The sequence below is a fragment of the Miniopterus natalensis genome, chromosome 17 (genome assembly GCF_054644295.1).
Source record: "Miniopterus natalensis isolate mMinNat1 chromosome 17, mMinNat1.hap1, whole genome shotgun sequence".
Classification (NCBI taxonomy): Eukaryota; Metazoa; Chordata; class Mammalia; order Chiroptera; family Miniopteridae; genus Miniopterus; species Miniopterus natalensis.
In genome coordinates, this window is record NC_142097.1 from 14722169 (window position 1) to 14749873 (window position 27705).

A 27705-nucleotide genomic window follows, 5' to 3' on the forward strand; every position below is an offset into this window, starting at 1 on the left:
GTTAATGCTCCACAGCTGTTTGTTGAATGGTTGGCTGATAGCACTGCATGCTGTTCCTAGTGTAAAAAGTCTTGGGAAGCATGAGCTGAATTCTGGTTCTGTCACTTACCAGAGGTGCAACCTCTCTGCACCTCAGTTTTCTCATCTGTAACATGGAGATCTAACCTCAAATTGATTCTTGGAGTAAATGAGAAAATGTGCTGAATAACCCCCAGTTGCCATTTCCTCATTCTTTCCTGCCTGCTCTTTCAAATCTATTCAGTGACCTCCCAAGCCAATGATTGCAGTGAGCGCTTCCATTTATTTTGGATTATATGTCATTATAAATATTAAATAAGACTTAAAAAGGACACCTCCGGGTTGGTCAGATGAAAGTACAAAAGTTGTGTGTGGGGCTGCAGTTTAAGGACGATTTCTGCAGCCATCACGTGGTAGCAAAACAGTGTTAAGCAGTGTACGAGAGTCTGCGTCGACGACAGCCAGAGTCCATGCATTGAGAGGTTCTCAGTTGGGAAGGAACAAAGACTGGACATGCACGGGCCGGGAGGTGCAGTTCCTCGCTCTCGCCACTAGAGGTCAGGAGGTTACCGCTTCAGGGTTGGAAGACGGGCCCGTCGGGGATTGGCTAGTGCTGGCGGTGGGTGGGGCAGAGACCAGGAAGGGCAGTGGTGGAGGTGGATGCTGTGCATCGGGAGACCCCCCTGGTTACTGACGCCTGACTTTGGAATGACTTTTTTGGTGTCAAATTTCCCATCTCTGTGGATCTGATGGACCAGAGGAAAGATGCCAGTTTGGGGTCAAAGGCAGAGCTTTTTCTCTAACAGAGATACAATCTGCATGTGGTCTAGAACAGTGCCAGGGTTCTGGTTAAGGTTCTGTCACGCCCTGCGGGCCCTCCTGCCCAAGTGCCCCACCCTCCACTTTGGATGGCTGTGCAGAAGCCCTGCCTCCCTGTGGTCAGCTGGGACCATCTTTCAGGGCCAAGTCTACACCTGCGCAGCCTGGGGCAGTAGAGGGCCCTGGACTGGGTGCTAGGAGTCCTGGGTTCTTGTCTCGGCTGGGCCTCAGGTTCCCTATGTATCTAAGGAAGTTGTACTAGGTGGACTCACAGCCTCTTCCAGCTTTGTCACTGAGCATTTCCATGTTTTCACAGAGAGGCTGCGAGTTTCCCCTCTGAATGAGGCCCTCCAAAAGGCAAAGTTAACAAACCCAGAGCTCACCCAGACACAAGGGTTGTGAAGATTCATTAAGACCGTGCATGTAAAACTCTACACATGCAAGCCTTCTTCTCAAAGATGGGAAAATCAAGGTTCCATGACCGGCAAAGGTTGCCAGGTACTGTGTGGGGGCTGGAGTCCCGTGTTCCCTGCAAACTGGGAAAAGGCTGATGGGCACTTGGTGGGATTCACATCATTGCCCCAGGCCTCAGGTGGTGGTGTGCTTTGAGTTTGCAGCAGAAGGGCCAACCCCTGTGAGCCCTGCTACCATTGTGTGTAGGCAGCAGGCAGGGGAGAGCCTTAGGCCGACAGCTAGCAGGACCTCTCCTGTGTGAGCCCAGCACCCTACTTCCCCTGAAGTGTGGTGTCCAGAGCTCTGGGCTGGGGGTGGAACAGGGGCCATGGAGCCTGGTCTGCCCCAGCTGTGGTAAGGCTGCCAGGCCTTGAGCAGATCAACTTCCCTCTCTGGACTCCCTCTTCCATTAGTGCAGTGATGGGTTGAACACAAATTCCTTCGTTATGCACTTGTTCATCCAAGATTCCTGAAGGCCCCTAGCTAAGCAGGAAAAGTCTGGGGCTTCAGACGTGGGCCCCAATCCTTCAACTCCTCTTTGGAGGTCCTGACTCAGGGTATAGACAGGCCTACAGGCAGGGTGTCTCTCTCCTAGATTTCCCAGAAACAAGGCTCTGGACTGCTGCCCAGTATTCCTGAGAGGAATATCAGTGGCCATAGTACGGCCAGGATGTACAGACAACCAAATGGGGTCCCCCCACTATCTAGTCCCAAACCCAGAAGACTAGGTGTGTGGAGGGGTCAGCAGAAAGGAAGAGGAGGGTGAGGACAAGGAAGAATTTTTGCTTCCTTTCATGAAAAACAAGGGACCCTTTTCTGTTCTGATTACAGCTGACATGATGCTTATGCTGGGATGGAGAGGCAGGATCTATCCTCCGTGCTCCTCAGGAGAAAGTGATCAAAGGTGAGCCAACTAGGTCTGAGGACTGAACTTGACCCTGCACCAACATCACTTCCCCCACAGCTTTGAGCCCAGGCTGGCCTAGCAGCCAGTGCTGCGGATGTAGCAGGGCTGGGTTCCACTCCTGTCCTAATAAACCCTGCCCCCTAGAGAAACCCTGAGTCCCTCATAGTGCCCCTGGCCCATTCACTATTCTCTCTCCTCTAGGCCTTTGCAGACCATTCCCACAGCCTGCACTGCCCTTCCCCTTCGTCTGCCTACACATTCCACTACCCTTCAAGGCATGCTGAAGGATGACTTCCTCTGGGAAGTCCTCCCTGCCCTCTTAGCAGTCAGGTGGGCCTGGCTGGCCTTGGCATTCCTCACTCCGTTGTAATGGTTTGCTTCCAGCTCCCTGACTAGGCGGGGGAACTCCCTGAGGGCACGCCCTGGGTTTCATTCACCCCCAGAAGCTTGTAAAATAAGGGAAGCATCTGTCAAATGCCCGCGTTCATTGGGAGCTTCACTAGATTCCTGGCTCCTCAGGTCAACTTTTCTCTACCTGCCCAGTAATGCCAGAGATGAATGGTTGTCGTCCTATCTCCAAACTTCTTCCCCCATGCCCCTCTTCCTAGTGTTCCTCTCAGTTCTCACTGGCCCCCCCAAGGTGCCCTGCACTCCTGTCCTCTCAGCCCAGGTCTCCTGTGACGTACCTCTAGTAGGGCCCTTGCCCCCTGGATGGCCCCATACCTGTCCCTGGGGTGGGTGCTGAGGCCAAGTTCCTCTCCTCCAACCTCTGGCCCTGTCAGGCCCCAGGGGCTGAAAGGAGGCCAGGCCCTCAGCCCTTGTCCCTCGGAGTGGCTGGGTCCTCCATGGCCTCCAAGAGAGGGCTGCAGTGGTTCTGTGTCCGAGCAGGTGTCCTGGGTCTCTCCCAACGTGGGGGCTGAGGCCCTTGGTGGCAGCTGAGGAAGCCCAGGGCCAGGCCTGTGTTGGGCCAAGTGACAGGCAAGGGTGGGTGCGGCGGCAGGTGGGGGCCAGTCAGTCGCTGAGCACAGCCCCAGGGAGTTCGTTGGTCAGTGTGTGCCAGCGTTCAATCCGCTTGTCCTTGTTCTTCAGACAGTCAAACCAGTGCTTCAGGCGCTCGCCCTTGGCATTGATGCCCAGAACCACACCACCTGCAGAAGGGGAGTCGAGAGGGCAGCCAGGGGCCTGGGGGCAGGGGCTCCCACAGGCCCATCTGTCTGGAACCAGTGCCCCTCCCCTGTCCCAGGTTCCATGCTCCAAGGCTGGACTCTCCACCTTGCCCACGGGGCTCTAAGGGTGGACAGTGGTCTTACTGCCATGCCATACTCTTGGCCCCCCAGATCAGGGCCGAGGGATCCTGCCCTTTCTCTGCCCAGGACCAGAGCAGTGCTGGATAGAGAGCAATGGCACATGTTAGGGACCAAGGGAGGGGGCCAGAAAGAGCAAGAAAGGGCAGGGCAGCTCTACCATGCCCAGCCGCCAAGCCCACCAGGGATTTGGGCCACAAGTGCTGAGTCAAGCCAGGAGTGCCGACTTGATACTGCCACCTCACTCCTGTAGGACCCTCCAGGTCTCTCTTCATCGCTGGGTCCTCCTCTGTCACATGGAGTTGGGCTAGATAAGGTATGAAGCTCCTCGTGTGCGGGGGCAGGTGGTCTATGGCCCCAGATTTCCCCAGAGGCCAGGAAGGAAGGCCTATGGTATGATTCAGGGCCACTGCCTTCGCTGAAGCCATGTTCTCTTACCAATGAAATCGTTGGATTTTCCGATGTCATAATCCCAAACGGTGACTTCCAGGGTCTTCTTGGCCAGGTCCCCATGCTTAATTTCATAACAGAACTCCTGGTGGCCAGAAGGGGAGAGTCAGGGCTAATGCCACATGGCTAGGAGGGTTCTGAGGAATGGTGAGGGTGTGAACTGAGGGGGAGATGGGAGGGTGGTCAGTGCACGGTGGTGGACAGTGGTGGGTTCTCAGCCCTCTTGTGCACGTATGCCTGAGAACCTGGCCCCTCAGGTCCTCTTCACTCCAGCCTACCCACCCCTTTGTCACTGAAGTCTCTCTCAACATCCCCAAGAGCCTCCTTCTTGCCAAATCAACTCACATTTGACAGCCTTGGTGTGCTTCACTTCTCTTGGGTCTAGTTCTGCTGACCAGTGCCGCCTTTGTGGACTCCCCCCCCGCCGGAAGCATCTTCTCGGCCACCTCTGTCTGTCCCTGCATTGCTCAGGCTCTGCCCGAGGCCCCTCTGCTCCTTGCCCAGAGCTTCCTCCATCTCCCTCACACCTCCCACTCCTGCTGCTGGGTGTCTCCACTTTCAGCTCCACATCCAGTGTGGCCACAATCCTGTCAGTTTCATCCTCTGAAGATCTTTCTAGGCTGCCTCCTCCCCTCTGTTTGCACTACCTTGGCCTGGTTCAGCCTGGCTTGTGCTTCTTCCTGCCTCCCACAGCTGAGGTCTCTCCTGTCAGCCCCTCCCCGCCCTCTCTTCCCACTCTCCAAGCTGTGACCCTTGAGAACCCAATCCCTCCTGGGCCTCCCGTGGCTTTGCCAGACCCTGTACCTCATTGAACTCTGGATTCAGGGTCTTCTTCTTTACTGCTGTCTTATGTTTGGATTTCTTGTCCACATCTGGCTTCAGGTATCTGGAATTATAACCGATGGATAGAAAGGCAGAGGGTGGGGAGAGGCTGTGGGTACAGGTGGAGCCAGCAGGGCTTGGAAGAACTTATCGTCTCTGGAGAGATACTTATGCTCCCCCAGCACTACTTAGTGGTAAGGTGGGCAGTCAGCTACAGCGGGAGAAGCAATGGCTCCCTCGTCACCTGGACTCCAGGCCCCTTCCTGGTGTTAACTGTGGAGCTTCTCTCCCTCTAGGAAAGAGGATGTTGCTTGTTTCTGCAAGTCTAATTTTCACGAAGCTCACATTTCTCACCAGAAGAACATTTTTAGCAGAGTTGGTCCCTTGTTAGAGTTTTTGATTTAGCAGATTTATTGGGATATAATTCACATACCATAAACTTCATCTTTCTGAAGTGTAAAATACAGCATGTTTCAGTATATTTCTAGAATTGTGCAACCATTGCCACTACCTGAGGGAGCTCTGAGGAAGGAAAAAGTCTCCAACAAAACCAAAGTCATAGAAGACTGTGACTTAAGTGGCAGAGAAGTTCAGATTGCAGTTATGAGAAAGCTCATGAGATACCAGAGAACTCAAAGGCAGCACAGTGAGCTCAGAAATAGAATCTATGAACAAAAGGGATACTTTACCAAAGAGATTTGAAACTAAAAAAAGAACCAAACAAATTCTGGAAATGTAAAACTCAATAGATGAGGAATACATTAGAGAACACTGGACATAGAGTAGACCACTTGGAAGAGAGAACTAGCTAGGTTGAAGATAGAAACCTAGAAATGACTCAGGAGGAAGGAGAAAGAGAACTGAGTTTAAAAAAGGAAAGAACTGCCCAGCTGGTGTGAGCATTGACCTAGGATCCAGGAGATCAAAGTTTGGTTCCTGGTCAGGGCACATACCTGGGTTGTGGGCTCGATCCCCAGTGGGGGGCATGCAGGGGGCAGCTGATCGATGAGACTCTCAACATTGATGTTTCTATCTCTCTCTCTCCCTTTGTCTCTCAGAAATCAATAAAGATATATTTTAAAATGAAAACTCAGCAAGAACTGTCTGACTCCATCAGAAAGAGAAACATAAGGGTAATGGGTATAACAGAAGGAGACAGCCTACTCAAAAGAATAATTGACGAGAACTTCCTAGGCCTGTGGGAAGAACTGGACTTTAGAGTATAGGAAGCTAACAGGATAGCTAATTATATTAATACAAAAAGACCTTCTCCAAGACACATTTTATTCAAACTGTCAAAAATTAATGACAGCCTGGCAGAGTAGCTCAGTGGTTGAGCACCTATGATCCAGATAAAGGTTCGATTCCCTGTCAGGGCACATGCCTGGGTTGCGGGCTTGATCCCCAATAGGGGGCGTGCAGGAAGCAGCTGATCTATGACTGAAAACAAAAGGTAAAATGGCTGTAGCAAGTCCTCATATATCAATAATCACCCTAAATGTAAATGGACTGAACTTACCAATGAAAAAACAGAGTAGAGGGATGGATTTAAAAACAAGAACCAAAGACAAACATAGGCTCAAAGCGAAGGGGTGGAAGATGATCCTCCAAGCAAATGGCATCCAGAGACATGTGGGGGTGTAGCAGTACTTCTATCAGAAAAAATAGGCTTCAAGACAAAAAAGGTAACGAGACAAAGATGAACATTTTATAATGATAAAGGACACAATTCATCAAGAAGACATAACTTAATATATATGCACACAAGCTGGGAGCACCAAGATCTATAAAGCAATTACTAACAGACCTAAAGAGAGTAACTGACAAAAAATACAATTACAGTAGGGGACATAAATACCCCACTGACAGCAATAAATAGATCATCCAGGCAAAAAGTCAATAAGGAAATGCTGGCATTAAATGACATTAGACCAAATGGCTTAACTGATATTTATATAGTGTTCCATCCCCCAAAGATGAACATTCTAAAATAAAATGGAATCTCAAGAATAGACCACATGTTGGGGGCATAAAACTAGTCTCAATAAATATGAGCGAAATCATACCAAGCATATTTTCCAACCACAATACTATGAAACTGGAAATTTACAAGAAGCAAGCTGAAGAAACCACAAATATGTAGAGGTTAAACAGCATGCTGATGAACAACTATTGGATCAAAGAAGAAATCAGAGGCCAATATACAGAGACAAAACACAACATACCAAAATTCTTAGGATGCAACAAAAGTACTGAGAGAAGTTTACAGCTTCACAGGTCTACCTCAGGATACAAGAAAATTCCCAAATAATGTAATATTACAACTTCAAGAACTAGGAAAAGAACAAATGAAACCCAAAGTCAATAGAAGGAAATAATAAAAACAGCAGAAATAAATGAAATAGAGAACGAAAAGAAATAACACTAAGGAAAAAAAAAGACTCAAATAAGTAAAATCAGAAATAAAAGAAGTTACAACGGACAGAAATACAAAGGATTATGCAGGAATTCGTGAAAGACTACACGCCGCCACATTTGATAACCTAGAAGAAATGGACAAATTCTTAGAAGTATACAAACTTCCTAGACTTAATCATGAAGACGTGGAAGATCTAAATAGACTGGTCACTAGTAAGAGTATTGAAACAGTAATAATAAATCTCCCAAAAAAGTTCCCGGCTGGTGTGGCTCAGCAGTTGAGCATCAACCTGAGATCCAGGAGATCGAGGTTCGATTCCCGGTCAGGGCACAAGCCTGGGTGGTGGGCTTGATTCCCAGCGGGGGCATGCAGGAGGCAGCCGATCAGTGACTCTCGTCATTGATGTTTCTACCTCTCTCCATCTCCCTTCCTCTCTGAAATTAATAAAGCTATATTAAAAACAAAAAAAGTCACCATTTTGGATTCAGGCTTTTTCCCACCATAAAAAAATGCTAGTGTCAGGGTACAGGTGGTGGCACTTTGCTCCCCTTTCGAGTCCCTTTCCCCTCCCTCATCCTCTGAGAGGCTCTGCAGGCCTTAAGGAACGGCCAGAAGCAGCATCACACCCTGTGCCCTCTTCTGCAGTCTGCTGTGGGCAGAGCATGTTTTGGATAGCTAGCTGCCCATGTTAATTCATTTAGTCCTAATTTACATTTTAACTGCACAGTACTCCATTCTGTGCATGTGCCGCATTCTGTGAAGCTGTTCCTCTGTGGATGAAAGCTTGGTTATTTCCAGATTATCACTGTGGCAAGTGATGCTGCAGTAAACCACCCAGGTCCGGGTTTCTAGGATACAAAGAAGGGAAATGCAGCCACAGGCCACACAATTTTCTACTTGACTGGAATGGCCGACTTTCCTGCCAGCAGTTTATAGTCTCCTGAGCAGTTATAGCACTTCCCCTCACACTGGTCTCTAATCCACTGAAAATCATTGTTTTGCTAATGGTTGATGTTGGGGCCCAATTCAGTTTTTTTATGTGGAAGATGAGGAGCCCCTACCCCATGTGAAGGAACCTGACCTCCCCAGTGATACTGGCCAGCTTCCCATTACACCTGGGTGCTGCTGCTCCTGGAGCCTGATGAAGTGGAATTAAATAACAGCTTTACTGAGATAGAATTCACGTGCTGTACGATGTGCCCTTCAAAAGAAGTTTTTTTTCTTAAAATTGACTTAAGAGTGAGGAAGGGAGAGGGAGAGATAGAAACACTGATTGGCTGCCTCCCACAGGGCCCCGGGATCAAGCCACAACCCAGGCATGTGCGCTGATTGGTAACTGAACCGGCAGCCTTCTGGTGCACTGGAGGACGCTCAACCCACTGAGCCACACTGGCCAGGTACAGTGCACCCCCTTAAGGTATATAATTCAGTGGTTTTTAGTATATTCACACAGTTGTGCAACCACCATCACTATTTTTTAACATTTACCATCCCAGGAAGAAGTCCAGTGCTCATTAGCAGTCACTCCTCGTTTCCCCCAACCTCCCCCAGCCCCGGCCACTACTGACCTGCTTTCTGGCTCTATGGATGTGCCTGCTCTAGACAGGTCATATAAATAGAATCACAATGTGTGGCCTTTTGTGACTGGCTTCTTTCCCTTAGTATAATGCTTTAAAGTTCATACGCGTTATAGCATGGGTCAGAATTTCACTCCTTTTTATGACCAAGTAATACTCCACTGTGTGGATAGACCACACTTTGTTTATTGACCAGCTGATGGACATTTAGGTTGTTTCCACCTTTTGTCTATTGTGAATAATGCGACTATGAACATTTGTGTACATGGTTTTGTGGGGACATGTGTTTTTTAGTTCTTGGGTATATACCTCGGAGTGGAATTGCTGGGTCATGTGGTAAGCCCATGCTTAACCTTCTGAGTAACTGCCAGACTGTTTTCCAAAGTGTCTGCACCATTTTCATCAACTGATTTAAAAAGCAACAGAAATTTGATAGTGACCAGTGGAAACAGTGGCCCCAGAGATGTGTCATGTGGCAGCATGGGCCTCCCTGTGGTGTCAAGACATCCCTGTGGCTTCTGTCACCTGGACCATCTATCTCACCCTCCCTCAGGCCAAGCCCATCCCAACTGCTCTGTTCCTCTGACTGAAGAGGAAAACTTTCTGCTGAGCCAAGTTTCTCCCCCCGCCCAGTCCTACCCTTCGAGAGTCTCACTGAATACAGACTAACACCCATCTTTTGTGGAGGGCCCAAAGCCCTGCTGGTGGTCACTGCAACACCTGCTTCATCCCCACCTGAAGGGCCACCAGCTCCTGCCTGCCTCTTAGAGCTAGAGCACAGCCTGTCTGGGCACAGATTCACCACTCGGGCCCAGGTTGCCTTGCACAGCCCGAGTTAGTGTCTCTCCCCAGTGCCACCATGAGCTCCTGCTGACGGGACTGGGTGGACCCTTATCTGCACCTGTGGCACCAGTGCAGGGCTGGGCACATGTGGGCAGCACTAAATTTTGGCAGAATTCCTTGTCTGGATCTCCCAGCCTCTTGGCATGGGCTAGCCTTTCCTGCCTCCTGCAATCTGCTTGTGGCACCTCCTGTGCCCGGTGGACACGAGGCCTGAATAGGGCATCAAGAGATAACTACTGTCTCTCTGCATGACCCTGCAGTCACTCAACTTCTACAGGCTTCAGTTTCCTCACCTGTGAAACGGGGCTGGCCACACAACCTGTGGAGTTGCCAAGGGAGCACAGAAGAGAATTCAGCCTGTGGGCACCGTGCCCACCACGCTTCAGGTGCTCTCTCTGTGCTGGCCACACAGACTACTGGTCTTGTCACATGGACCTGACCCCCGAGGTAACGGGAGAAGGTGGCCGGGCTGGCCGCACACTCACGTTTTCACGTAGGGATCGGAGTAGCCGTTGGCGTCCATGGCGGCCAGGTGTGCGCAGCGCACGATGCCGACCAGCAGGCCCTGCTTCTGCGAGCTGTACTTGAGGGAGATGAGGATGCGGCCCCGCTCCTCCAGGGACTTGTCTTCCGTCTTGTCCACCTGTGGGGCGGGCAGGCACCGGACTGTCCTCACCTGCTCCCATCCCTTCCTGGGCCACCAAGCCAACCACAGGCCCAGGACAAAGGGAGCCTGTGGATGGTGAGGGGTCACCCTGGCCCCAGCCCCCTGAAGGTGCTTCCTGGAGCCGCTCAGGGTACAGGGGATGGAAGACAGACTCTGGCGCATTCTGAACACTAGGGGGAGCCGGGAGGCAGGTGGGGGCCGCCCAGGTCTGTGTCCACCTCTAGGATCGGATGGCAACTCTAGGCCTCACTGGCTTCCCCACCCAGCCAGCCTCGCGCTTCTCCCTTCCTCACCCTCCTGAGATCACCCGTTTCCACATTCTGGCTGCTGCTCACGTGGACCCCTCTCCTTTACCCTCTGTCCACCCAGACACACCCTGCTGGAGCCCTGTGGCCCCCAAGGGTCCTCTGCCAGGCCCCTTTCAAAGTCTCAGCCATGTCCCTTTGCCCACGACTGTACCCTGCTTATCGCTAAAGGGATGGCTGCTGGGCCCTCGCAGGCAGGGGCCACACCTACGTGTCCCTGGAGATGGGGCTCCTGTGAAGTGAAGGACGGACCACCTTCCCCAGCTCCCCTGCCCAGAGCAGATGTGGGTAATTGGTCACCGATCACCAAGAGCTCAAGTGCAGCCTCAGCATCTTCCACACAGTGCTCAGTCAGGGGCGTGTGCGAGTTAGTACCCGTCTGCCACTCTGGCCTAGGGCCTCGCCAAACCATGACTCTTGTGTTTGTGTGATGTGTGAAAATTAAACAATATAAATGAACACAGGTATTTTCAGCTGTTTTTTCAGGGGAATGTGTAGGGGTCGTTACATATGAAGACCATTAATCTGTATCATTCAGTATTTACTGAGAACAAGTAAGTCCACAGACTATGTAAAATCTAAAATGTAGCATCAAAATGTGTCTTTGCTGCCAGAGTGGTCAATTCTAAGCTGCACCCCTGTGGGAGCCCTGGTCCCCGAAACCAGACTAACAAGCTCCTGGCAAATTCAAGCAAAACTCAGCAAAACCCCAATCATGCCCGTGTACAGGCCTGCACACTCACCACCCATGTGCACACTGTCACACATGCATTCCACTCATATTTGCCCACACATGCACATGTTCACATGCATATATACATGCTCACACATGCAATGCGCTCACAATTCACATGCACACACATGCATGCTCCCCCCTCCCCCCAGTTGCTTATTTATACTGGGGATCAAATCCCAGGAACACAACTATAGTAGGAGTTGATGTTGCTTTTTATAAGTGACATAGATCATTTGGAAAAACTGGGTTACCTGTGGTTAGTGACTAATAATAAAATAAAAAGGTCATATCCATCACACAAATGTCTATGAGTGGGAGAGAGCGTGACAAGGGAATACAGTTTGATCAAGTTATGCAAGAAGACAGAGCTGGGATTCTGGAGGGGAGCTCTGGCCTCAGGTCGACTGTTCCCAGGGCTTGACCCAGCCAGGCTGCTCTGAGTATGTGGCCCAGGGCCCAGGGCCCAGGCCCCACACATGGGGGACAGTCACTGAACTTGTTCTCTACAGCTTTCCCCTTGCCCAGGCCCCTGGAGAGATTGTCGCAGGAAAAGGATTGTACCCTGAACACTGGGCTGTCGGAGGGTCAAGGTTTCTCAGGACCCTGGGGCCTCCTGGCCAAACCCTCCCAGCCCTTCCGAACTGGGTGAAGGTGAGGCCCCCCCGGAGGGGAGGCAGAGCTGAGACACAAATGGACTAAACTCTGGGAGGGCTCAGCTGTTGCAGACGGCCAGGGGGCAAAGTCAGTTTTAACATCATTTTCAAACAATTGCAATTTCTAGGAAAGAATTACTTCCTGTCTCCTCTGGGTATCTCACACCTAACATACTCCAGTTGAGTTCCTGCGTCCCAGCTGCTCCTCCCAAGGTCCTCTACATCACAGCTGATGACCCTTTATCTTTCCAGGTGCTTGGGCCCGGCCCCGGAACGCAGACCTGCCAGCACACTCGTCCAGGCCCCAGCTCCTCTCCCCTCCACTGCTGCCCCCGCCCAGGCCTGGGTCAGCCCCTCTCCTTCTCATTGCTCTCCCCACTCTCACCCTCCTCTCCCACTGAGCCCAGAGAGTCTGTTAAAATGTAGTTGAGCCCGACTGGCGTGGCTCAGCAGTTGAGCATCGACCTATGATTCAGGAGATCGCAGTTTGAGTCCTGGTCCGGGCACATGCCCGGGTTGCGGGCTTGATCCCAAACAGAGGCCATGCAGGAGGCAGCCGATCAATGACTCTCATCATTGATGTTTCTATCTTTCTCCCTCTCCCTTCTCTCTGAAATCAATAAAGATATATTTTGAAAAAAAATAAAGACGCCTGGCTGGGCATGGCTCAGGGGTTGAGTGTTGACCTAGGATCCAGGCGATCACAGTTTGATTCCTGGTCAGGGCACATGCCCGGGTTGTGGGCTCGATCAGTCACTCTCTCATCATTGATGTTTCTCTCTCTCTCTCCCTCTCCTTTCCTCTCTGAAATCAATAGACATATTAAAAAAAAAAAAAGAATAAAGTTTAAAAAATAAAAAAAAAAAAGACAAAAAAAAATGTAGCCAATGCCTTAGCCCCTGCCTAGCACCCTCCTGTAGCCCATCTCACTCAGGGTGAAGGCGTAAGTCCTTCCCAGCTTCCTTACTCCCTAACCTCTGCTCTCAACTCCTAGGACACCCTCTCCTAGGCTTCTTGCCTCCAACACGTTGGGCACTTCTCATACAGGGCTTTGTATTTGCTGTTCTCCCTGCCTGGAATACTCCAGCTTGCCTGGTGAGCCCTTTCTGGAGCACACGTCTAAACCATCAGCCCCTTTCACGCTTTCCTTCTTGGCCTTGGTCACTGTCTAACATATGATAAGAATGGGTGACTTACCCTGTGTTGGATCTGTCTTCCGCTCAAGTTCCACACGGGCAAGGATTTTTGTCTGCCAGGCACATAGTAGGTGCTCAATAAATGCTGAGCTACAGCAGGGAAGGCCCTGGACAACTGGCAGAGCATGTGGCCCACTCACCGGCAGCTGCTTCTCCAGGCAGATGCTGAACGTCTTGGTGTGGTTGGGCTTCAGCTTTTTCAGGGGCACTCGTGTCTCCCCGATGAACTCATTGTGGCGGAATTTGTCTTCATCGCACACGGAGATCCTGGAGGGCAAGGGCACGGCCAGCTCTTCAGACATACCGGGTGCTCTCACTTGGCTTCCGAAGTCAGTGGGGATTTGCAAGCGGTGGGTGGGGAGTGGACAAGGCTGGGGCAGGCGTGGGTGGGGAGGGAGCCTATGGCCCGGGGCCCTCACCCACCGCAGGGTCTTTCGAATCATGTCTTCGTCCGTGATCCCGTAGTAAGTGAGGGTCTCGTTCCACGTGGGGTTCAGAGTGTTTCGGAGGGTTTTTGTTCTGAGCTTATTTGCCTGAAGACAGCAAAAAACCCGATCCTATGAGCATGAAAGTGCGGTGGGAAGAATGATGGCCCCTGAACCTGAGTATGTTTAAGGCAAAAGGGAATTAAGGTTGTTGATCAGCTGACTTTAAAGTAGGGAGATTATCTAGGTGACCCAGGTGGGTCCAGTGTAATCACAGGGTCCTTAAAAGTGGGAGAGGAGAGGAGAGCCAGAGGGGGGCGTGATGAAGGAAGAGGTCAGAGAGATGAAGACATGACAGGGTGGCCTCTATAAACTGGGAAGGGATGGGCCATGGCTTCTCTTGTAGAGCCCCCAGAAGGGACCACAACTGATCTCTAGCTGAGTCGCCTGTGACATGGGATCTGTACAGTTCACCTCTTGAAAGGTCTGGGGGTCCCAGGGCAAGGGCAAGGCCCACATCTAAAAAGATGTGACCTTTCCCTTCCATGAAATTAAAAATAAAACACCACTGAACTGTAAGACATGTGCAAGGAAGTCTAACAAAGTTCTGATCTTCCAGTGCTGAGGGTCACCTTGATGCTTTTGTTTCATAGCAAATTTTTGCTAAACATTATTTTTCTCTCCTTTCCTAGATGCACCACGCGCTTGTTCTGCCTGCTGGGTCATCTGGCATGGGAACCTGGGTTCTGTGGCCAAAAAAATTGGGCAGACACTGTCTACTCAGTCCCCTTTGTGGAACATCACAGAGCAGCCCATCAACACACTAAAGGCTCTGATAAGTCCTGCAGTAAAGAAACCTGTTTAACAATGTTTTCCAATGTTATTTGACCAGACTCCCCCCCCCTTTTAAAAATATAATATTAATCTCCAGCAAAGACTGCTGCTTATAAAACGCTGGCCTAGAAATTCTCTGGAAGGTTTCCCCAACTCAGCAGGCAGGTAGTGCTGACCTGAGGTTCCTGGGAGGTCTGGACAGTGTGGGGCTGACTCGGTGCTCTGGGTGGAGGTGAATGGCTGAGGGCCCATCAGCTTGTTTGGGCTCAGGGTGTGTGTGAGAGCTATGGGCCTCCCTGGGTGCCTCAAGCCCAGCCTGGGCCCCTGTCACAGTAGGCAGAGCTGGTTGGCAGGCCTAGCTCGGGCAGACCCCCCTCACCTTACTGGCTCCTGGCAGCAGGTGCAGCTTGACATAGGGATCCGCCAGCCCGTTGTGGTCCATTGGCTTCAGGCCCTGAGCAGAGGAAAACAGCAAAGGCTGTGGATCGGGGGTTGGGGACACAGCAGCCAGGGCCTCCAGGCCCCTGGGTCAGCAGGCATCCCTGTTCCCCTAAGCTGCCTGGCTGGGTCCATTCATGACCCTCTTAACAGAGGCCCCCTGGCACCACTGAGAATGGGGGAGTGAGGCTGACTCAGTGCTAGTGTAATCTCCCCTCCCCCAAAGGTCCTGGCCTAGGGCAGGCGTGTGTGGGGGGTCCGAGCAGCCTTTCTCTGTCTGTGTGCCTTACCATGGGGGCCAGGTGACTCACCTTTCTGTGAACGAGGCCCTTCCTTCTTCCTGATTCCCCTCCCCCCGAAGCCCAAACAAAACTTTCCTCACAGATCCTAAACCCACATGCCCGGCTGTCCACTCGGCTGCACGCTTCCGTCTGTGGCTGTTGAAAATGTTCTGTGTCAATTTCTCTCCGGATCTGCCACAGCTCCATGCCTGCCCGTGTCCACGGAGGCCACGTGGCCGGCTGGCTGGCCACAGAGGGTCCCTCCACAAGATGGCAGCCCTCACTCACTCTGAACCACCGCCGAGCCCAGGGAGCCGGTGGAGCCGTAAGCAGACAGGGCTTAGCTGCCCTCGCGCCTGCTCTCGTTTCTGAAATTGTATTTTTTCCTTCGGGACGGTGTGCAGGGATGTAGGGAGGCGGCTGCGGCATGAGGCAGAGCCGGCAATCCCAGGACAGCGCTCAGGGGACCGCTCCTTGGCTGCTCACGGCCAGGCCCGCCTCTAAGGGGAGGGGAGCTGAGCTCTTCTCCTGCCCCTGCCCCCACCTTGGTGGAAAGGAGCTCCCAGGAGGGCACTTCCCACCCCCCACTGCTCAGCTCCTGGGAAGGGGCACACAGGTTTTAGAGCCAGGCTCCCTGGCCGGCCGCTCCTGCACTTATGAGCTGGGTAAAGGGGATGAGTTCTGTAGTCTCCTGAGCCTCCCTTCTATCATCTGTAAAAGGGGTTAATAGCTCTCCCATCCCGGGGTTGGAGTGAGAGTCGAGGAGGCAATGCTGACCAAGGGCCTGGACGGCAGGGGATTTGCTCCCCTTTCCCTACCCGCTACTGGCCTCCTCGGAAGAAGCCAGAGAAATGGCTGAGGGCTGGGTGGGGTATCTGAGCTCTGCCCTGCTCTGCGGGGCCGAGGCTTGGCTCCGGGCCCTTCTGAACGCAAAGAGGAGGCCCTTCTGAACGCAAGCCCCTTGTCCCGGCCTCTTGTCTGCTCCCACGAAGTGCCCAGACTGGCGGCCTGTCAGTTTCCCTAGTTCCTCTGTGGATAGGCGGGGCCGTGTGTCCACGTGCGGGTGGGTGGGTGCCTGACCCCGCACCATCCTCCAGGACAGCACGAGGTACTAAGCACTTAATCCCTTAACAAGCACAACCGCCTCACAGGTGGCGCTGATTAACCCTATTTTACAGGTGAGCAAACTGAGGCTGCTCTGCTTACTCAGGGGGGAGGTGGCCGCACGGGCTCAGCGCCAGGCCTTCCTCAGCCTCCTTCCGTCCCAGGGATCCTCCCCAAGCCCCAACCCAGCGCCCCAGCTCCTCCTGTGCCTGCGCCACCCCTTCCCCTGCAGAACTGGATCTAAGGAGGAGAACGACGGAGAACAGGGGAGCTGCCATGGCTCGGGGTCCTCCCATCCCCCACCTCAAATGCCTTGAGTGATACACTCCTAAATGAACACACACGTGTGCACACAGGTGCCCAGAGACCTGTACACGCACACACGCCTATACCCCACTACACAGCCCCTCTGGGACGCAGGCAGGGAAGGTGGGGCACACAGCACAGGAGGGCCCGGTGCCCGGGATGGGGAGAAGGGATGGCTCTGGTCAGAGTGGCCTGGCAGCCAGTGTCCATTCTGTCCCCAAGCCTGGACGACCTGTATAAAGCTGGGTGGAGGGACAAGGGAAGGGATCTGTTCCTACTTTGCAGTCTGCCCTCCACCTTGGCATAGCTGGGGGTCACTAGATTCTCAGCTCTGGACCCAGGGGCAGGTCTGGAGCCTCTGCCACGTGAGGCTAAGCATACCCCACATCGCTGCCCGAGCAGCTCCCGGAGCACAGGGTCAGGGTCAGGGTCAGGAGGGAGTGTGCAGGTCTCTAGGTGCCCAACTAGGGCCCCAGGCCAATGTGGGCAATACTCACCCCTGCCCTGGCAGTCCAGGTGTGGTGGCCCAAGCTGGGTGGGGCATAGCTGGGGCAATAGCAGGCTGCCTGCCCCTCTGGGTGGGCAGAGCCATGGCAGGGTGGGAGGGAGGGGCAGAGAAGCTTGCAGGTTGGGAAACTAGGGGTGGGGTCTGGGCCTAGGCCCTTCCATGACTCTACTGGGAGGTTCTACTAGGCTGCACTGCAGCTCTTACCTTGGGAGAGACCATCAGCTTTGGCACCTTCCTCCCACAGGGAGCGATGTGTGGGGGATGAAGGGAACAGCATGGCTGAGAACACAGCTGACACGGGCCAGCCCGAGGGGCAGGACCACCCACGGCTCCGACAGAGAGCAAGGGTCAGGCCCTGACTCTAAGAGATTAATCCCCTGTGGCCTCCGGGTCCAAAGTGGGACAGTGGCACCCTTCCCTCCCTCAACAGCCGCCTCCCCAGCTCTGGGGGCCTCTGTCCCCTGAAAGCCCTGCCAGGCCTTGGTCCTTCCATTCGCCTCCCGTTTCTGTGATTCTGCTCCTTCCCCAAACACCTCCCTCGGCAGGGCTTTTAGGGCAGCTGAGACGAGTTAGGCAAACATTCCCTCCCTGCCCTGCTCCCACACAGCACGGCCACCACCAAGCCTCGGAACTCAGCCCCTCCTCCAGGGCCCCGGGCCTGGGGACAGCGAGAGCCCCGGCCTACCTTGGCCTTGCTGATGGTGCAGTGGAGGGCGTTGTTTTCCTGGTCGTAGAGGAGGCTGAAGTCCAGCGTGCCCAGGGCGGCTGTGGACAAAGCAGGGCTCAGGTCATGCATCGGCTGCACGGTGGAGAAGCATCACCCACCTCTGGCAGGTCAGATGAGGTGCCAGTGCCCACAGTGACTGCCATCAACTGGGCACCTACTGCATGTTCATCCCTCCACCCAGCTTCCCAGTTCCGCCGAGCCTGGGAAATGAGCAGTATTCTCCCCACTTTCTAGACGAGGGGCTGAGGCTCAGAGAGGCGAGCTCAATCACCCTGTCATCGTGAGGGGAGGCCCCAGTCAAACCCAGGTAGTCGGCTGCACAGCCCAGGCCCCTAAACTGCACAGTGGTGCCTGACCTGTGGCTGGTCCAGTGTGGCACCCACATGTACTGGGCACTCAGCTAAAGGAGTTCCTGTCCTTCTGCCCTCCTTGAGCAACTGACAGTCTGGGCTCCAGCCTCAGTTTCCCTCACCAGTTAAATGTCACAAGGATTATGTGAGACGGCAGAAGAGACAGGGCCTTGTGAGGCTGCAGGCCTGGGCAGGCTGACTGATCCATTCACGCACCTCCTAGCAACACTCAGGGTGCAGCTCCCTGGCCTGTGGTCTCTTGGGGGCCTGAGCAGGCTTTGAAGAGCCAGCCCCGTCCTCATGCTTTTATCATGAAGCGGGTGATTCCCAAGGGCTGGGCAGAATGCAGCATTAATTGGGTGCAGCTGCCACCCTCGGAGGCCATCACGGCAGCTGTGGCCTCCCATGCTGCTGTGGCTCCCAGCATGAACACTGTGGTGACGCAGACTCGAGGAAAGCTCAGCTTAATGGGAGGAACAGATGAAAAGAATTTGCCACAACAGAGTCTGGTGGGCCAGAAGCAATGGGGGATACCTGACCTTGATGTGAATTTTGGTTATCAGGGAAGGCTTCCTGGAGAAGGTGATGCTTCACTTACTCCATGAAGGATGAGTAAGAGTTGGCCAGTGCACAGTGGGGCTTGGGGAGGGGCATTCCAACCACGAGCCAGCCAGAGGGTTGGGGGCTGAGTGGCTGGAGTGATGCTGGGGGAGGTCAGGGCACCCAATGTGGATCTAGATCAAACTATGGCCCACTGGCCAAGTCTGGCCACAACCATCCATTTACATCTGAACTACAGATGCCTTCTCACTTATAACAATGGGAGAGCTGAGTAGATGTCACAGGGACCATACTGCTGGAAGATCCCTGGGCTCCTATAGGGGCCCAGGCCTGGCAAAATTTGGGGGCTGCAGAGAAATGGGCAAATTAAGGCCTGTGCACAAGGGGCTGCTCTATTCTGATGTGATGGCACCGAGTTGTGTGTCTTGCTCCCCAGCTCCTAACACAGGATAAGGCACACAGCTCAGCATCTCTGTCCTTGCCTGGGGACACATGACCCTGGGCTCAAGTCTCGGCTCTGCACTTCCTTGCCGTATTACCTCTGGAAGCTTATCTAGCCTCTCTCTGCCTCAGTTTCTTCGGCAAGATGGAGACGCAATAGTATCCACTTTACAGCGTCATGCTTTCAAACACACCTGGGATATAGAAAGCGCTCAGTAGATAATTATAGAAGGAGCAGATCCATTTAGGTGACTTTTCTAGATAACTGTTCTTGCCCCGCTGAGACGCCTTCTGGAACGAACTCGTTCCAAACTGGATCACTCTCCTCTCAGGCTTTGTGAGCAGAACACACAACTGGTCACTTACACTTTTCTGAGTAACCTGAGTCATGGCTATGACGACGACCGGGGTTCTGTGTCACAGTCACAGCACAGACACGGATGGGGGTGTGAGATGACGCCGCCACCGAGTGACCCCAGGTGGCCACGCTTTGAGGCGTTCCTCATTTTTCTGCCTCTTGCTTTGCCACAGGCTGGAAACTCCTGTTAAAGTGCTCGCACCTGCTGGCGCAAGCAGCTCCCCCCATTCAATAGCTACCCGCTTATTCTCTGGAAGCAGGTGAGGATACTTGTTAGAGCTGTGTCCATACTAAGAGTCAACAGGCCTTGAGTGGAGCCTGAGGGACTTTTTCCTGAGCAGACTATGTTGCTTTAAGGCTAACTGTATCTGGCCTTTCGCTGCCTGTGTCCCCAGCTCCCAGTGCGGCGGGCAGGCGAGGGTGCTGTAATGAGGTAAACATCACCATGCCTCTCAACGACACACAGCCACGGGCCCAACGTTCTCCAGGCCCGTGCTTTTGTATTCTTTAAGTTTTTTTAAAAAAAATATGTCTTTATTGATTTCAGAGAGAGAGAGAAACATCAATGATGAGAGAGTCACTGATCAGCTGCCTCCTGCACGTCCCCAACTGGGGATCGAGCCCGCAACCCAGGCATGTGCCCTGACCAGGAATCGAACCGAGATCTCCTGGATCCTAGGTCAGTGCTCAATCGCTGAGCCACGCTTTTGGCTTTACATGGCGCTCAATCACACTGCTGTTCAGCTCACCTAATCAGTGGCTTGCTAACCCATTAGCCTCCCTAGAGCAGGGACCATGCCTCAGCCACGCCTGGGACACCAGCAAAGAGCAGATGTTCAATCCACGTGGTCTGTCCATTCAAACCAACTCTCTCCCGAGCTGCTCTTTGGTGTGATGCCCGCGTGCCAAAACGCACACTCTGTGATCTCTGGCTGTTTCCCAATTCCAGAGAAGGACAAGCCAGAGAGATGGAGGGGCCACCTGCTTCCCCTGGGAAACAGCTCCAGGAGCAGGGAGGAGCCCCTTCCACTGGGTCTCCAGACATCCCTGTTAAGGAGGGCTCCATGCTGCTCAGTGGAACTGACACCTGTTATCATTTTCGGAGAAGGAACATCATGCCTAGTGTCACCCCAGGGCGAGGGTGACAGATTTCTCTGAACTCCAATGTAAGTTCTGTAAGAAATAATCATTTATAAATAGAAGCTCGGTTACCGTTTTTAGTGACTTGCCAGTGGTGGAGCTCTCTCAGGGAGTTTATAGTCCAAAGTCTTCATTTCCCATTTAGAGAAATGAGGCTCAGAGAGGGGAGGTGGCCTGTTCAGGGTGGCACAGCAGAGCTGGACAAGGAATCTGGGCCTTTCATTTCCATCCCGATAGCTCCTGCCCTAAAACCCGAGGCTTCCAAATTTTTTAATCTGCCACTTAGTTTAGCTGAAATCTCAGGAAGAGAAAGAAGAGAAAAGCAGAGGTGCTCTTGGGGACCACAAAGGGCTTGACTGTGCCCTGCAGGGGAGCCTCTGAGTTGGAAATGCACCCTGGGCTTGTGGTGCGGGTGAGGAGGGCCCCCAGGGCAGGTGAAGGTGCTTGTCTGTGTGAGCCACTGGGGCTTGCCCTTGAGTCACTCAAATCACATGTCCTGGCTAAAGTTTACAGCCTTCGAAAAATAATGAGGGTTGGTCACTAATGGGCCTTTGAGAGTTGTCACCCGCTTGTTGATAATTATAGAGCTTTAATGGGGCTAATTCAGAGAAATCAAGCTCAAGCCCCTGTCAGTTTCTCTAAGGATGAACATCCCTCTGCTCTGCTGATGGACACTGATGGCATTACTTTGACCTTGGTTTGCACCTGGACTTTCCTCACCCGTACACCCTGGGGAATAGGAAATCTGCTCTTTTTGTTTCTGTTTGTTTTTTGAGAAAAACAGCCTCTCAACAAATTTTAAAAATCGATGGCAAGTGCCACAAAAATGATCAAGCCTGAGTTGAAAGCATTTTGTAGTTGGGGAAACTGAGGCACTGAGCTGGACACTGCAGGGGCTACAAAGAGGAATGAGCCATAAATCCTTGCTTCCCAGGAGCTCAGAGGCAGAGGGTTAGGACTTTTATAAATCTATTCATCTCCTTGCTTTAAATTGTTCAAAGGTTCTCTACCGCCTCCGGGACTCATTTCACCCTCCTCAGTGTGGCATTCAAGGCCCTCTGCTCCTCTGAGATATGATGGCTTTGGCCTCATCATTAATTGTTTCCCCTTGCTTCAGCCACTTAACCTCACTGTTCTGCCTCTGCTGGGCTGTTTCCTACACCTCTGTACCTGTGCACACGGCAGTCCCTCTACCAGGGCACCTCCCTTCCTCCTTCCACTGTATCAGTTGGCTTCCTTCCTCCCGCCTCTGAATAGAGCCTTCTCTGTGAGTGATCTCTGCAAGCCAGAGCTCTGCGCTGGGTTCCTGCCTCCCTGTCCTCACTGCTGGGCTATTTGTGCATTTTGATTTCCATGAACTCCCGGATGTCAGACTGTGTCTCAGGCATTCTTGAATCTCCATGCCCAGCACAGTGCTTGACACAGAGTTGGTCTTGTTATGTGGAGTGCATAGAAATATGGTCTGGGCAGAATACGACTGATTCAAAGGAAGGGAAGTCACTGCCAGTGGGGCCCAGGAAATGCCCCAGCTGCGGGCCTTCGGGGCAGGCCTACCGGCAATTCCTCACCCCTTTCTTGCTCTAGGCCTCCCTGGCATCAGTCCTGACCCAGCCCAGACTGAATCCTGCAGGGCAGGCATAAGCATGGGCATGTGCTGCAATTCTGGCCAGTGAGGCAGAAGGACAGGCCTCCTGGGGACTCTGGGAGAGATTTCCTCACTCTTAAACTGAGGCATGGGAGAGGAAACTGATCCTTATCAAAGTTAGGATCTTACTGCTACCTGTGATAGCTAGATCTGCAGCAGCCACCTTGGACCATGAGGGAGGTCAGCCTGAGAGAACATGAGCATGGCCAAGTGGAAAGACGAACAGAACCATCACTACTGGTGCTGCTGATGAACTGCTGCATAAATCTACCCCGGTGCCACCGACCTCAACAGTCCTCAGTGTTTAACACACTTTGAGTTTTCTGTTACTTACAACCCAAAGCATTCTAGTCACTCCAGTTTCGAAGAATGGACTGGGTTTCCACAGGTGGAGAGTGGGTAGGCAGGGAAGAGGTATGTAAAGAGGGTGGCCATAGGGCCCATCTGGAGGGCAGCAAGCCTCGGAGTCCAGCTCAGGTAGGCGCACTGGGGACCACTGGGGAGTAGGGCACGTCTAACTCCAACATTCACTGCATTTTCTCCCCATCATTACTCCTCTGTTAGATCAGTTTGGAACATGTCAACTTTGTGTTTGTGCCTTGAGGTGACTTATAAAGGATGAGCTTTAAAGAGAAGAAAGAAAAGGCCGAATAAACAGCCTTTCACTCTTGGCCTTGGACAACAGAGCAACCGCCCTAATTTCTTTTTGTTAGGAGAGAGATAATCCAATAATTAGGGCAGCAAATAGCATAACCCTGGCTAAAGCTGTAAAGAACCATCTGGCTTGAATCATTTAGGCTTATCCTAGGGATCTGGTTGTCAGAGCCAAGAGGGGGCTGTGGCCTGGGGTACTTGGTGGAGAGCAATTCTGCCCCAGAACTTGGTCCCTCTGTGGGCAGGAGCCAAGATTTCTGTGCTCCCATGCCTGGGATGTTTGCTCAGCCACTGAAGGGATTCAAGCCCAGGGTGAGCTGCACCTTGAAGGGGCCAGGGGGCCCAAGCTGGCCCTGGCTCAGCCACACTCTCTCCTACCTAGCTCTTTTCAGCAGAGTGCACTGGTGATAGGAGTATGACCAGCTCACAGCTCAGGCTGGCAAGGCTGTGTCCAGGACTGCCTTGTACCACTGATCCCAAGTGAGTCTGTCCCCTGCTAGGACATGTGAGCTGTCTGGGTCCAGGTCCCAGCCCTGTTGCCTCTCTGCTGCTAAGACAGTGCTCTGTGAAGGACTGCTGAGTTGATGGACTGGAGGTGTGTCAGCTGGCCTGAGTTTTTGACTTTCTGGTCCCTTCCTGCCTGTGCGTTCAGGGGCAGCCGAAAGGAATGACCAAATTTCTCACCTCCTCGTTTGTCAACCACAGGACCCTTGGGAGAGTTGCCTGAAGCTCAGGCAGAAGCCCTGCCCTGCCCCTCACTCCCTTGAGCGGAAGGAAAGATGCTGGAAACAGGAACAAGTTCCCCATCCCTTCTGGAGGTGACTTTGGATTTGGGCATCCAAAGGGATTACTTGGGTCCCAGTTAGGGCCTGCCCAGAGGCACAGCAAGTGAGGGGGTGCGCTTTGCCCAGGGTGCCAGGAACTGGGGGTGGGGAAGATCCAGGGCACAGCCCTGAGGCCAATAAACTCTCCCAACCCAATTTTCCCCAAGCTGGCAGAAAAGTGGAGGGAGAGGACTGTTCCCCACCCGCATGCAGGGTGTTTGTTGGGGGGGGCAGGGCCTCAATATGCCAGCCTCTGGCTACAGGGCTGTGGTCCAGGCCCAGAGAAAGTGCATACGAGGCAGTTTTCCCACACAGGCCTGGGCTCTGACCCACCTCAGCTGATGGCCCTCCTCCGGCTCACTCCTCCAGGGCCTCCTTAGGTAGGGCGATGAGAGATCTGCCACCCCCTCCCTCCTTCCACCCCGATAGTGCTGATAACCCCCACCATCAGCCTCCAGAGTCACAGTTTATGCTGGGGGGAACTCCAGAACCCCAGCTCGAGGCTCTTGTGAGCACCCAAGCCAGGCGCAGCCAAGCTCGCTGCGCTGCGCGGGGAATGGGGCTGGGTGGGCCTTGGCCCGCAAGTGACCCTCCCCCCCCTCCGAGAGGTCCACATCCCCGGCAGGGCTGGTTTTGCGGGTCTGAGAGTGACGCGGCTGGGCTACAGCTGGGCTGGGGGCCTGGAAAGCAGCGCTCCCCCCTCCCCACCCCCATCCGGCTCAAACCCATTCAGCACCCGGGAGCGGCCCCTACCGCCTGCGGCTCCCCTCCAGTCCCAGGCGGGTGGGGCAGGCACCCTCGCAGACGGGCCAGGCGCCAGGAGCGCCCGCCGGCCAGGCCTCGGCCCCGAGGGACCCCAGAGCTCGCCTCCTCGCTGGGGCGCAGGGCTCAGCCCCGGGAGGAGGCGGCGCGCGGGCTGGGGGCCCTTCCCGGCCGGGGAAGCGGGCGTAACAGGTGGGCTCCGGCCGGCGGCGGGGAGAGCGCGGCGGCCGGGGTCCACGGACGCGGGAGGAGGGACCGCCAAGGTTTTTGCAGAGGACAAGCGGCCCCGCAGTCCTGTGGCCCTCCGCCCGCGCGCCAGCCCAGCCGCCGCGCTCTGCGGGCCGCGGGGCCCAGCCCGGAGGCCGGCCGGGACCCTGCCCGCCCCTCCTGCCGCGCCGGTCCCACCCCCGACCCAGGGGCCGGCCCGCCGCGGGCTCCCGGGCGGAGAGCTACCGCGCAGGCGGCAGCAACTGGTGTCTCCCCAGGGCGCAGCTCCGCCCTTCCCGGGAACAAAAGCCGCCGCCCGCGCCCGAGCTCCGCGCCGCGGGCCGAGACGCGGTGCGGCGCGGGCTCCAGGGAGCCGGACCTCGGAAATGGGGCACCCCCAGGGGGCGCCTCCGAACTTCTCACCTCTCCGGTCCCGGTGCAGGGAGGTGTCGGGGCTGGGTGTGCGGGGCGCGAGGAGAGCTCGGGGAAAGGGCGAGGGGGCCGCGACCCGGCGGGGGCTGCGCGCCGAGGGGCCCGAGAGACCGCAGACGGGCCGAGGGCCAGCGAGGTGGGAGAGCGCGGGCGAAGCCGAGCCAGGGGAGAGGGCGCGAAGCCGGCGAGTTGGAAACTTACTGCAGTCGTCGGACTCGTAGCCGTCGGCGTCCAGCTCCTCCTCGGGCGGCTTGGCGGGCGGCCGCGCGGGGCTGGGGCCGGGGCTGGGGCCCGGGCTGGCGCCGTAGGCTCCGAAGAGCTGGTCGACATCCTCGTCGTCGTCGCGGGCGCCGTCGGACGGGCTGCGGCGGCCTGCGCTGGCCGCGGCCGGGCGCGCGGGGGCGTCCGGGGGCGCAGCGGCGCGGGGCTCCGCGGCCGGGGGCAGGCCCCGCGGGAAGCGGGGGAAGTAGTCGGAGATCTGCTTGATGGGCCGGATGGGGCCGGGGCACACGTCGATGGCCATATGCTCCTGTATGCTGATGGTCGCCTTCTCCCCGCGCCGCCGGAGGGTCATGCAGGCAGCGCGGTCCCGCCCGGGCGTGGCCCGGCCTGGTCCGGCGCGGCCCCGGCCCGGGGGCGGCTCAGCAGGCCCCGCGGGGCGCGGCGGGGGGTGCGGGCGGCGCCGGCGGCGCCCCCAGGACGGCCTGACGCTGCTGCTCCCCGCTCGGCGGCGGCGGGCGCGAGTGAGTGCCAGGGGCCGGCAGGCAGGGGGCGGGCCCAGCCCGCGTCACCCGGTAGCAACCAAGCAGTGTGAGTGTGCGGGCTGCGCGGGCGGCGCGGAGCGAGCGAGCCGAGCGGCGCCGCACTCCCTGGCACACCGCGCGCACGCCGGCCCGGGACCCCGCGCGCGCACACTCGGGAGGGCAGGGCCACCTGGGCGCCTTCCACTCACGCGTGGTCACAGGACAAGCAGGGCGCGCACTCCGCACGTTCCAGCCCGTGCCAGCACTCGCTGGGTCCCGTTCTCTCTCGCAGGACACACGCAGCTGTGCAAGGACGTTCCACACACACGCAAACGTGTGCAGACACTTGGTGGAAGTGTCCACTGGCTTCTATCTGCAGGACACACACACAAACATATATCCACACAGAGTTGGTTGAGTACACCCCCTAACACAACACGCAGACACACACGGGCGTAGCAGCAGGGGCCTGGGCAGCCTCCCACGCCCCCAGGCATGCCTAACAGGGCGCACCCTAGAAGCGATCAGGGATTCTGCAGAGACCTCCCCCTCCCCCACATACACAGGGATACACAGCCACACTCCTAGGAGTGTGGGTCCAGGCTGCTCACACACTAGCAGGGCATGCACATCAGCTGTCCAAGGTCATTGCTGGCACAGTCTGTTCACACTTCCTTTCAGGCCACATACAAACATTCTGTAAACTCAACTTAGTCCCTCGCTTAGCCAGTGAGTAGTTGAAGGGAGGGACCCATGTGGACCGGGTTGGAGAGAACCTTGATCACAAGCTGTGTGGTCAGGAGGGGGCTGAGGGCAGGCAGGGCCCCCGCAGAGGAGCCCTTTCCAGGGAGTGATGGATCAGGCCGAGGTGGAGAGGCAGGGTGTGGTCTGCCCATCGGCTCTGGCCTCATATGGTCAGATAACTAAACAAATCCCAGACAGCCCAGCTCTGGCTGCTGTCCTGCTTTCCGGGAACAGAGCTCTGCTGCGAATGGCTGCTGCTTTTACAGGTGTGTCCCCGGAAAGCCCTGGGCAGGGCCGGGATCCTGTTTACTCGCTGGTTTCTACTGACAGATCAGAAACGCTTATCTTCTTGTCTGAATCTGAACGAGGGGCCGCGAGCCTGTGTTCTTCCCTCCACCATAACCCCTGTGGAGGGGTGGAGAGCTGAGAGAAAGGAGAGGAGGCCTTGTCTTCATCACTTCCAGCTGCAGCATTCTGGCAGATCGTTTGATCTCTGAACCTCAGTTTCCTCATCTGTGAAAATGGGCCTAATTCAAACCTCGCAGCCTTATGGTGAGGCCCCATCTATCACAGGGTGTGACAGATAAGAGGTGCTCAACAGGGTTGCTCTCTCTTCTCCCTTCCCTTGGGAGATGAGACTCACTGGTGAGAAATTATGAAGAGCCATGTTGTTTCATGGTACGTTCTGCGCCGGGTAGTGACTGTCACTATCCATGGTTGGAAACTATGGTATACAGTGTCAAGAATGTTTGAAGATGTCATCTCATTGATTCCTTATACTACCCCATGATGTAGGCAGAGGTTACTGTTCCCATTTTGCACTGAGGAAATTAAAGCCTAGACACAGTAACTTGCGCAGGGTGACTGCTGGCAGGTGGCAGAGTTGGCATTAGAATCCAGGTGTCCTGGCTTTTTGAAGCTTCCCCTCCCCCTCCCTGGCTTCTCCCTCCTCACCCCTACAGAGCTCCAGGGATCAGAGCACAGCTGGAAACACAGGTAAAACCTTGTTCCCAAGCCTTCTCCTGAGGCTTCTTGGATGGAGACAGCCCAAA

The 27705-nt window shown here is 54.8% G+C and overlaps 1 protein-coding gene across 1 annotated transcript; it reads right to left on the minus strand.

Moving 5' to 3' along the window:
• Positions 1-281: 281 nt before the first annotated feature.
• DOC2B (double C2 domain beta) lies at positions 282-25785 on the minus strand. Its single transcript, XM_087825978.1, has 9 exons — positions 25368-25785; positions 17751-17830; positions 14808-14882; positions 13593-13702; positions 13310-13436; positions 10098-10255; positions 4756-4837; positions 3940-4036; positions 282-3345 (listed from the first exon to the last, which is right to left on the minus strand). The coding sequence occupies exons 1-9, from the start codon at positions 25738-25740 to the stop codon at positions 3209-3211; spliced, it is 1239 nt and encodes a 412-aa protein (XP_087682104.1). The 5' UTR covers positions 25741-25785; the 3' UTR covers positions 282-3208.
• Between the last annotated feature and the right edge of the window lie 1920 nt (positions 25786-27705).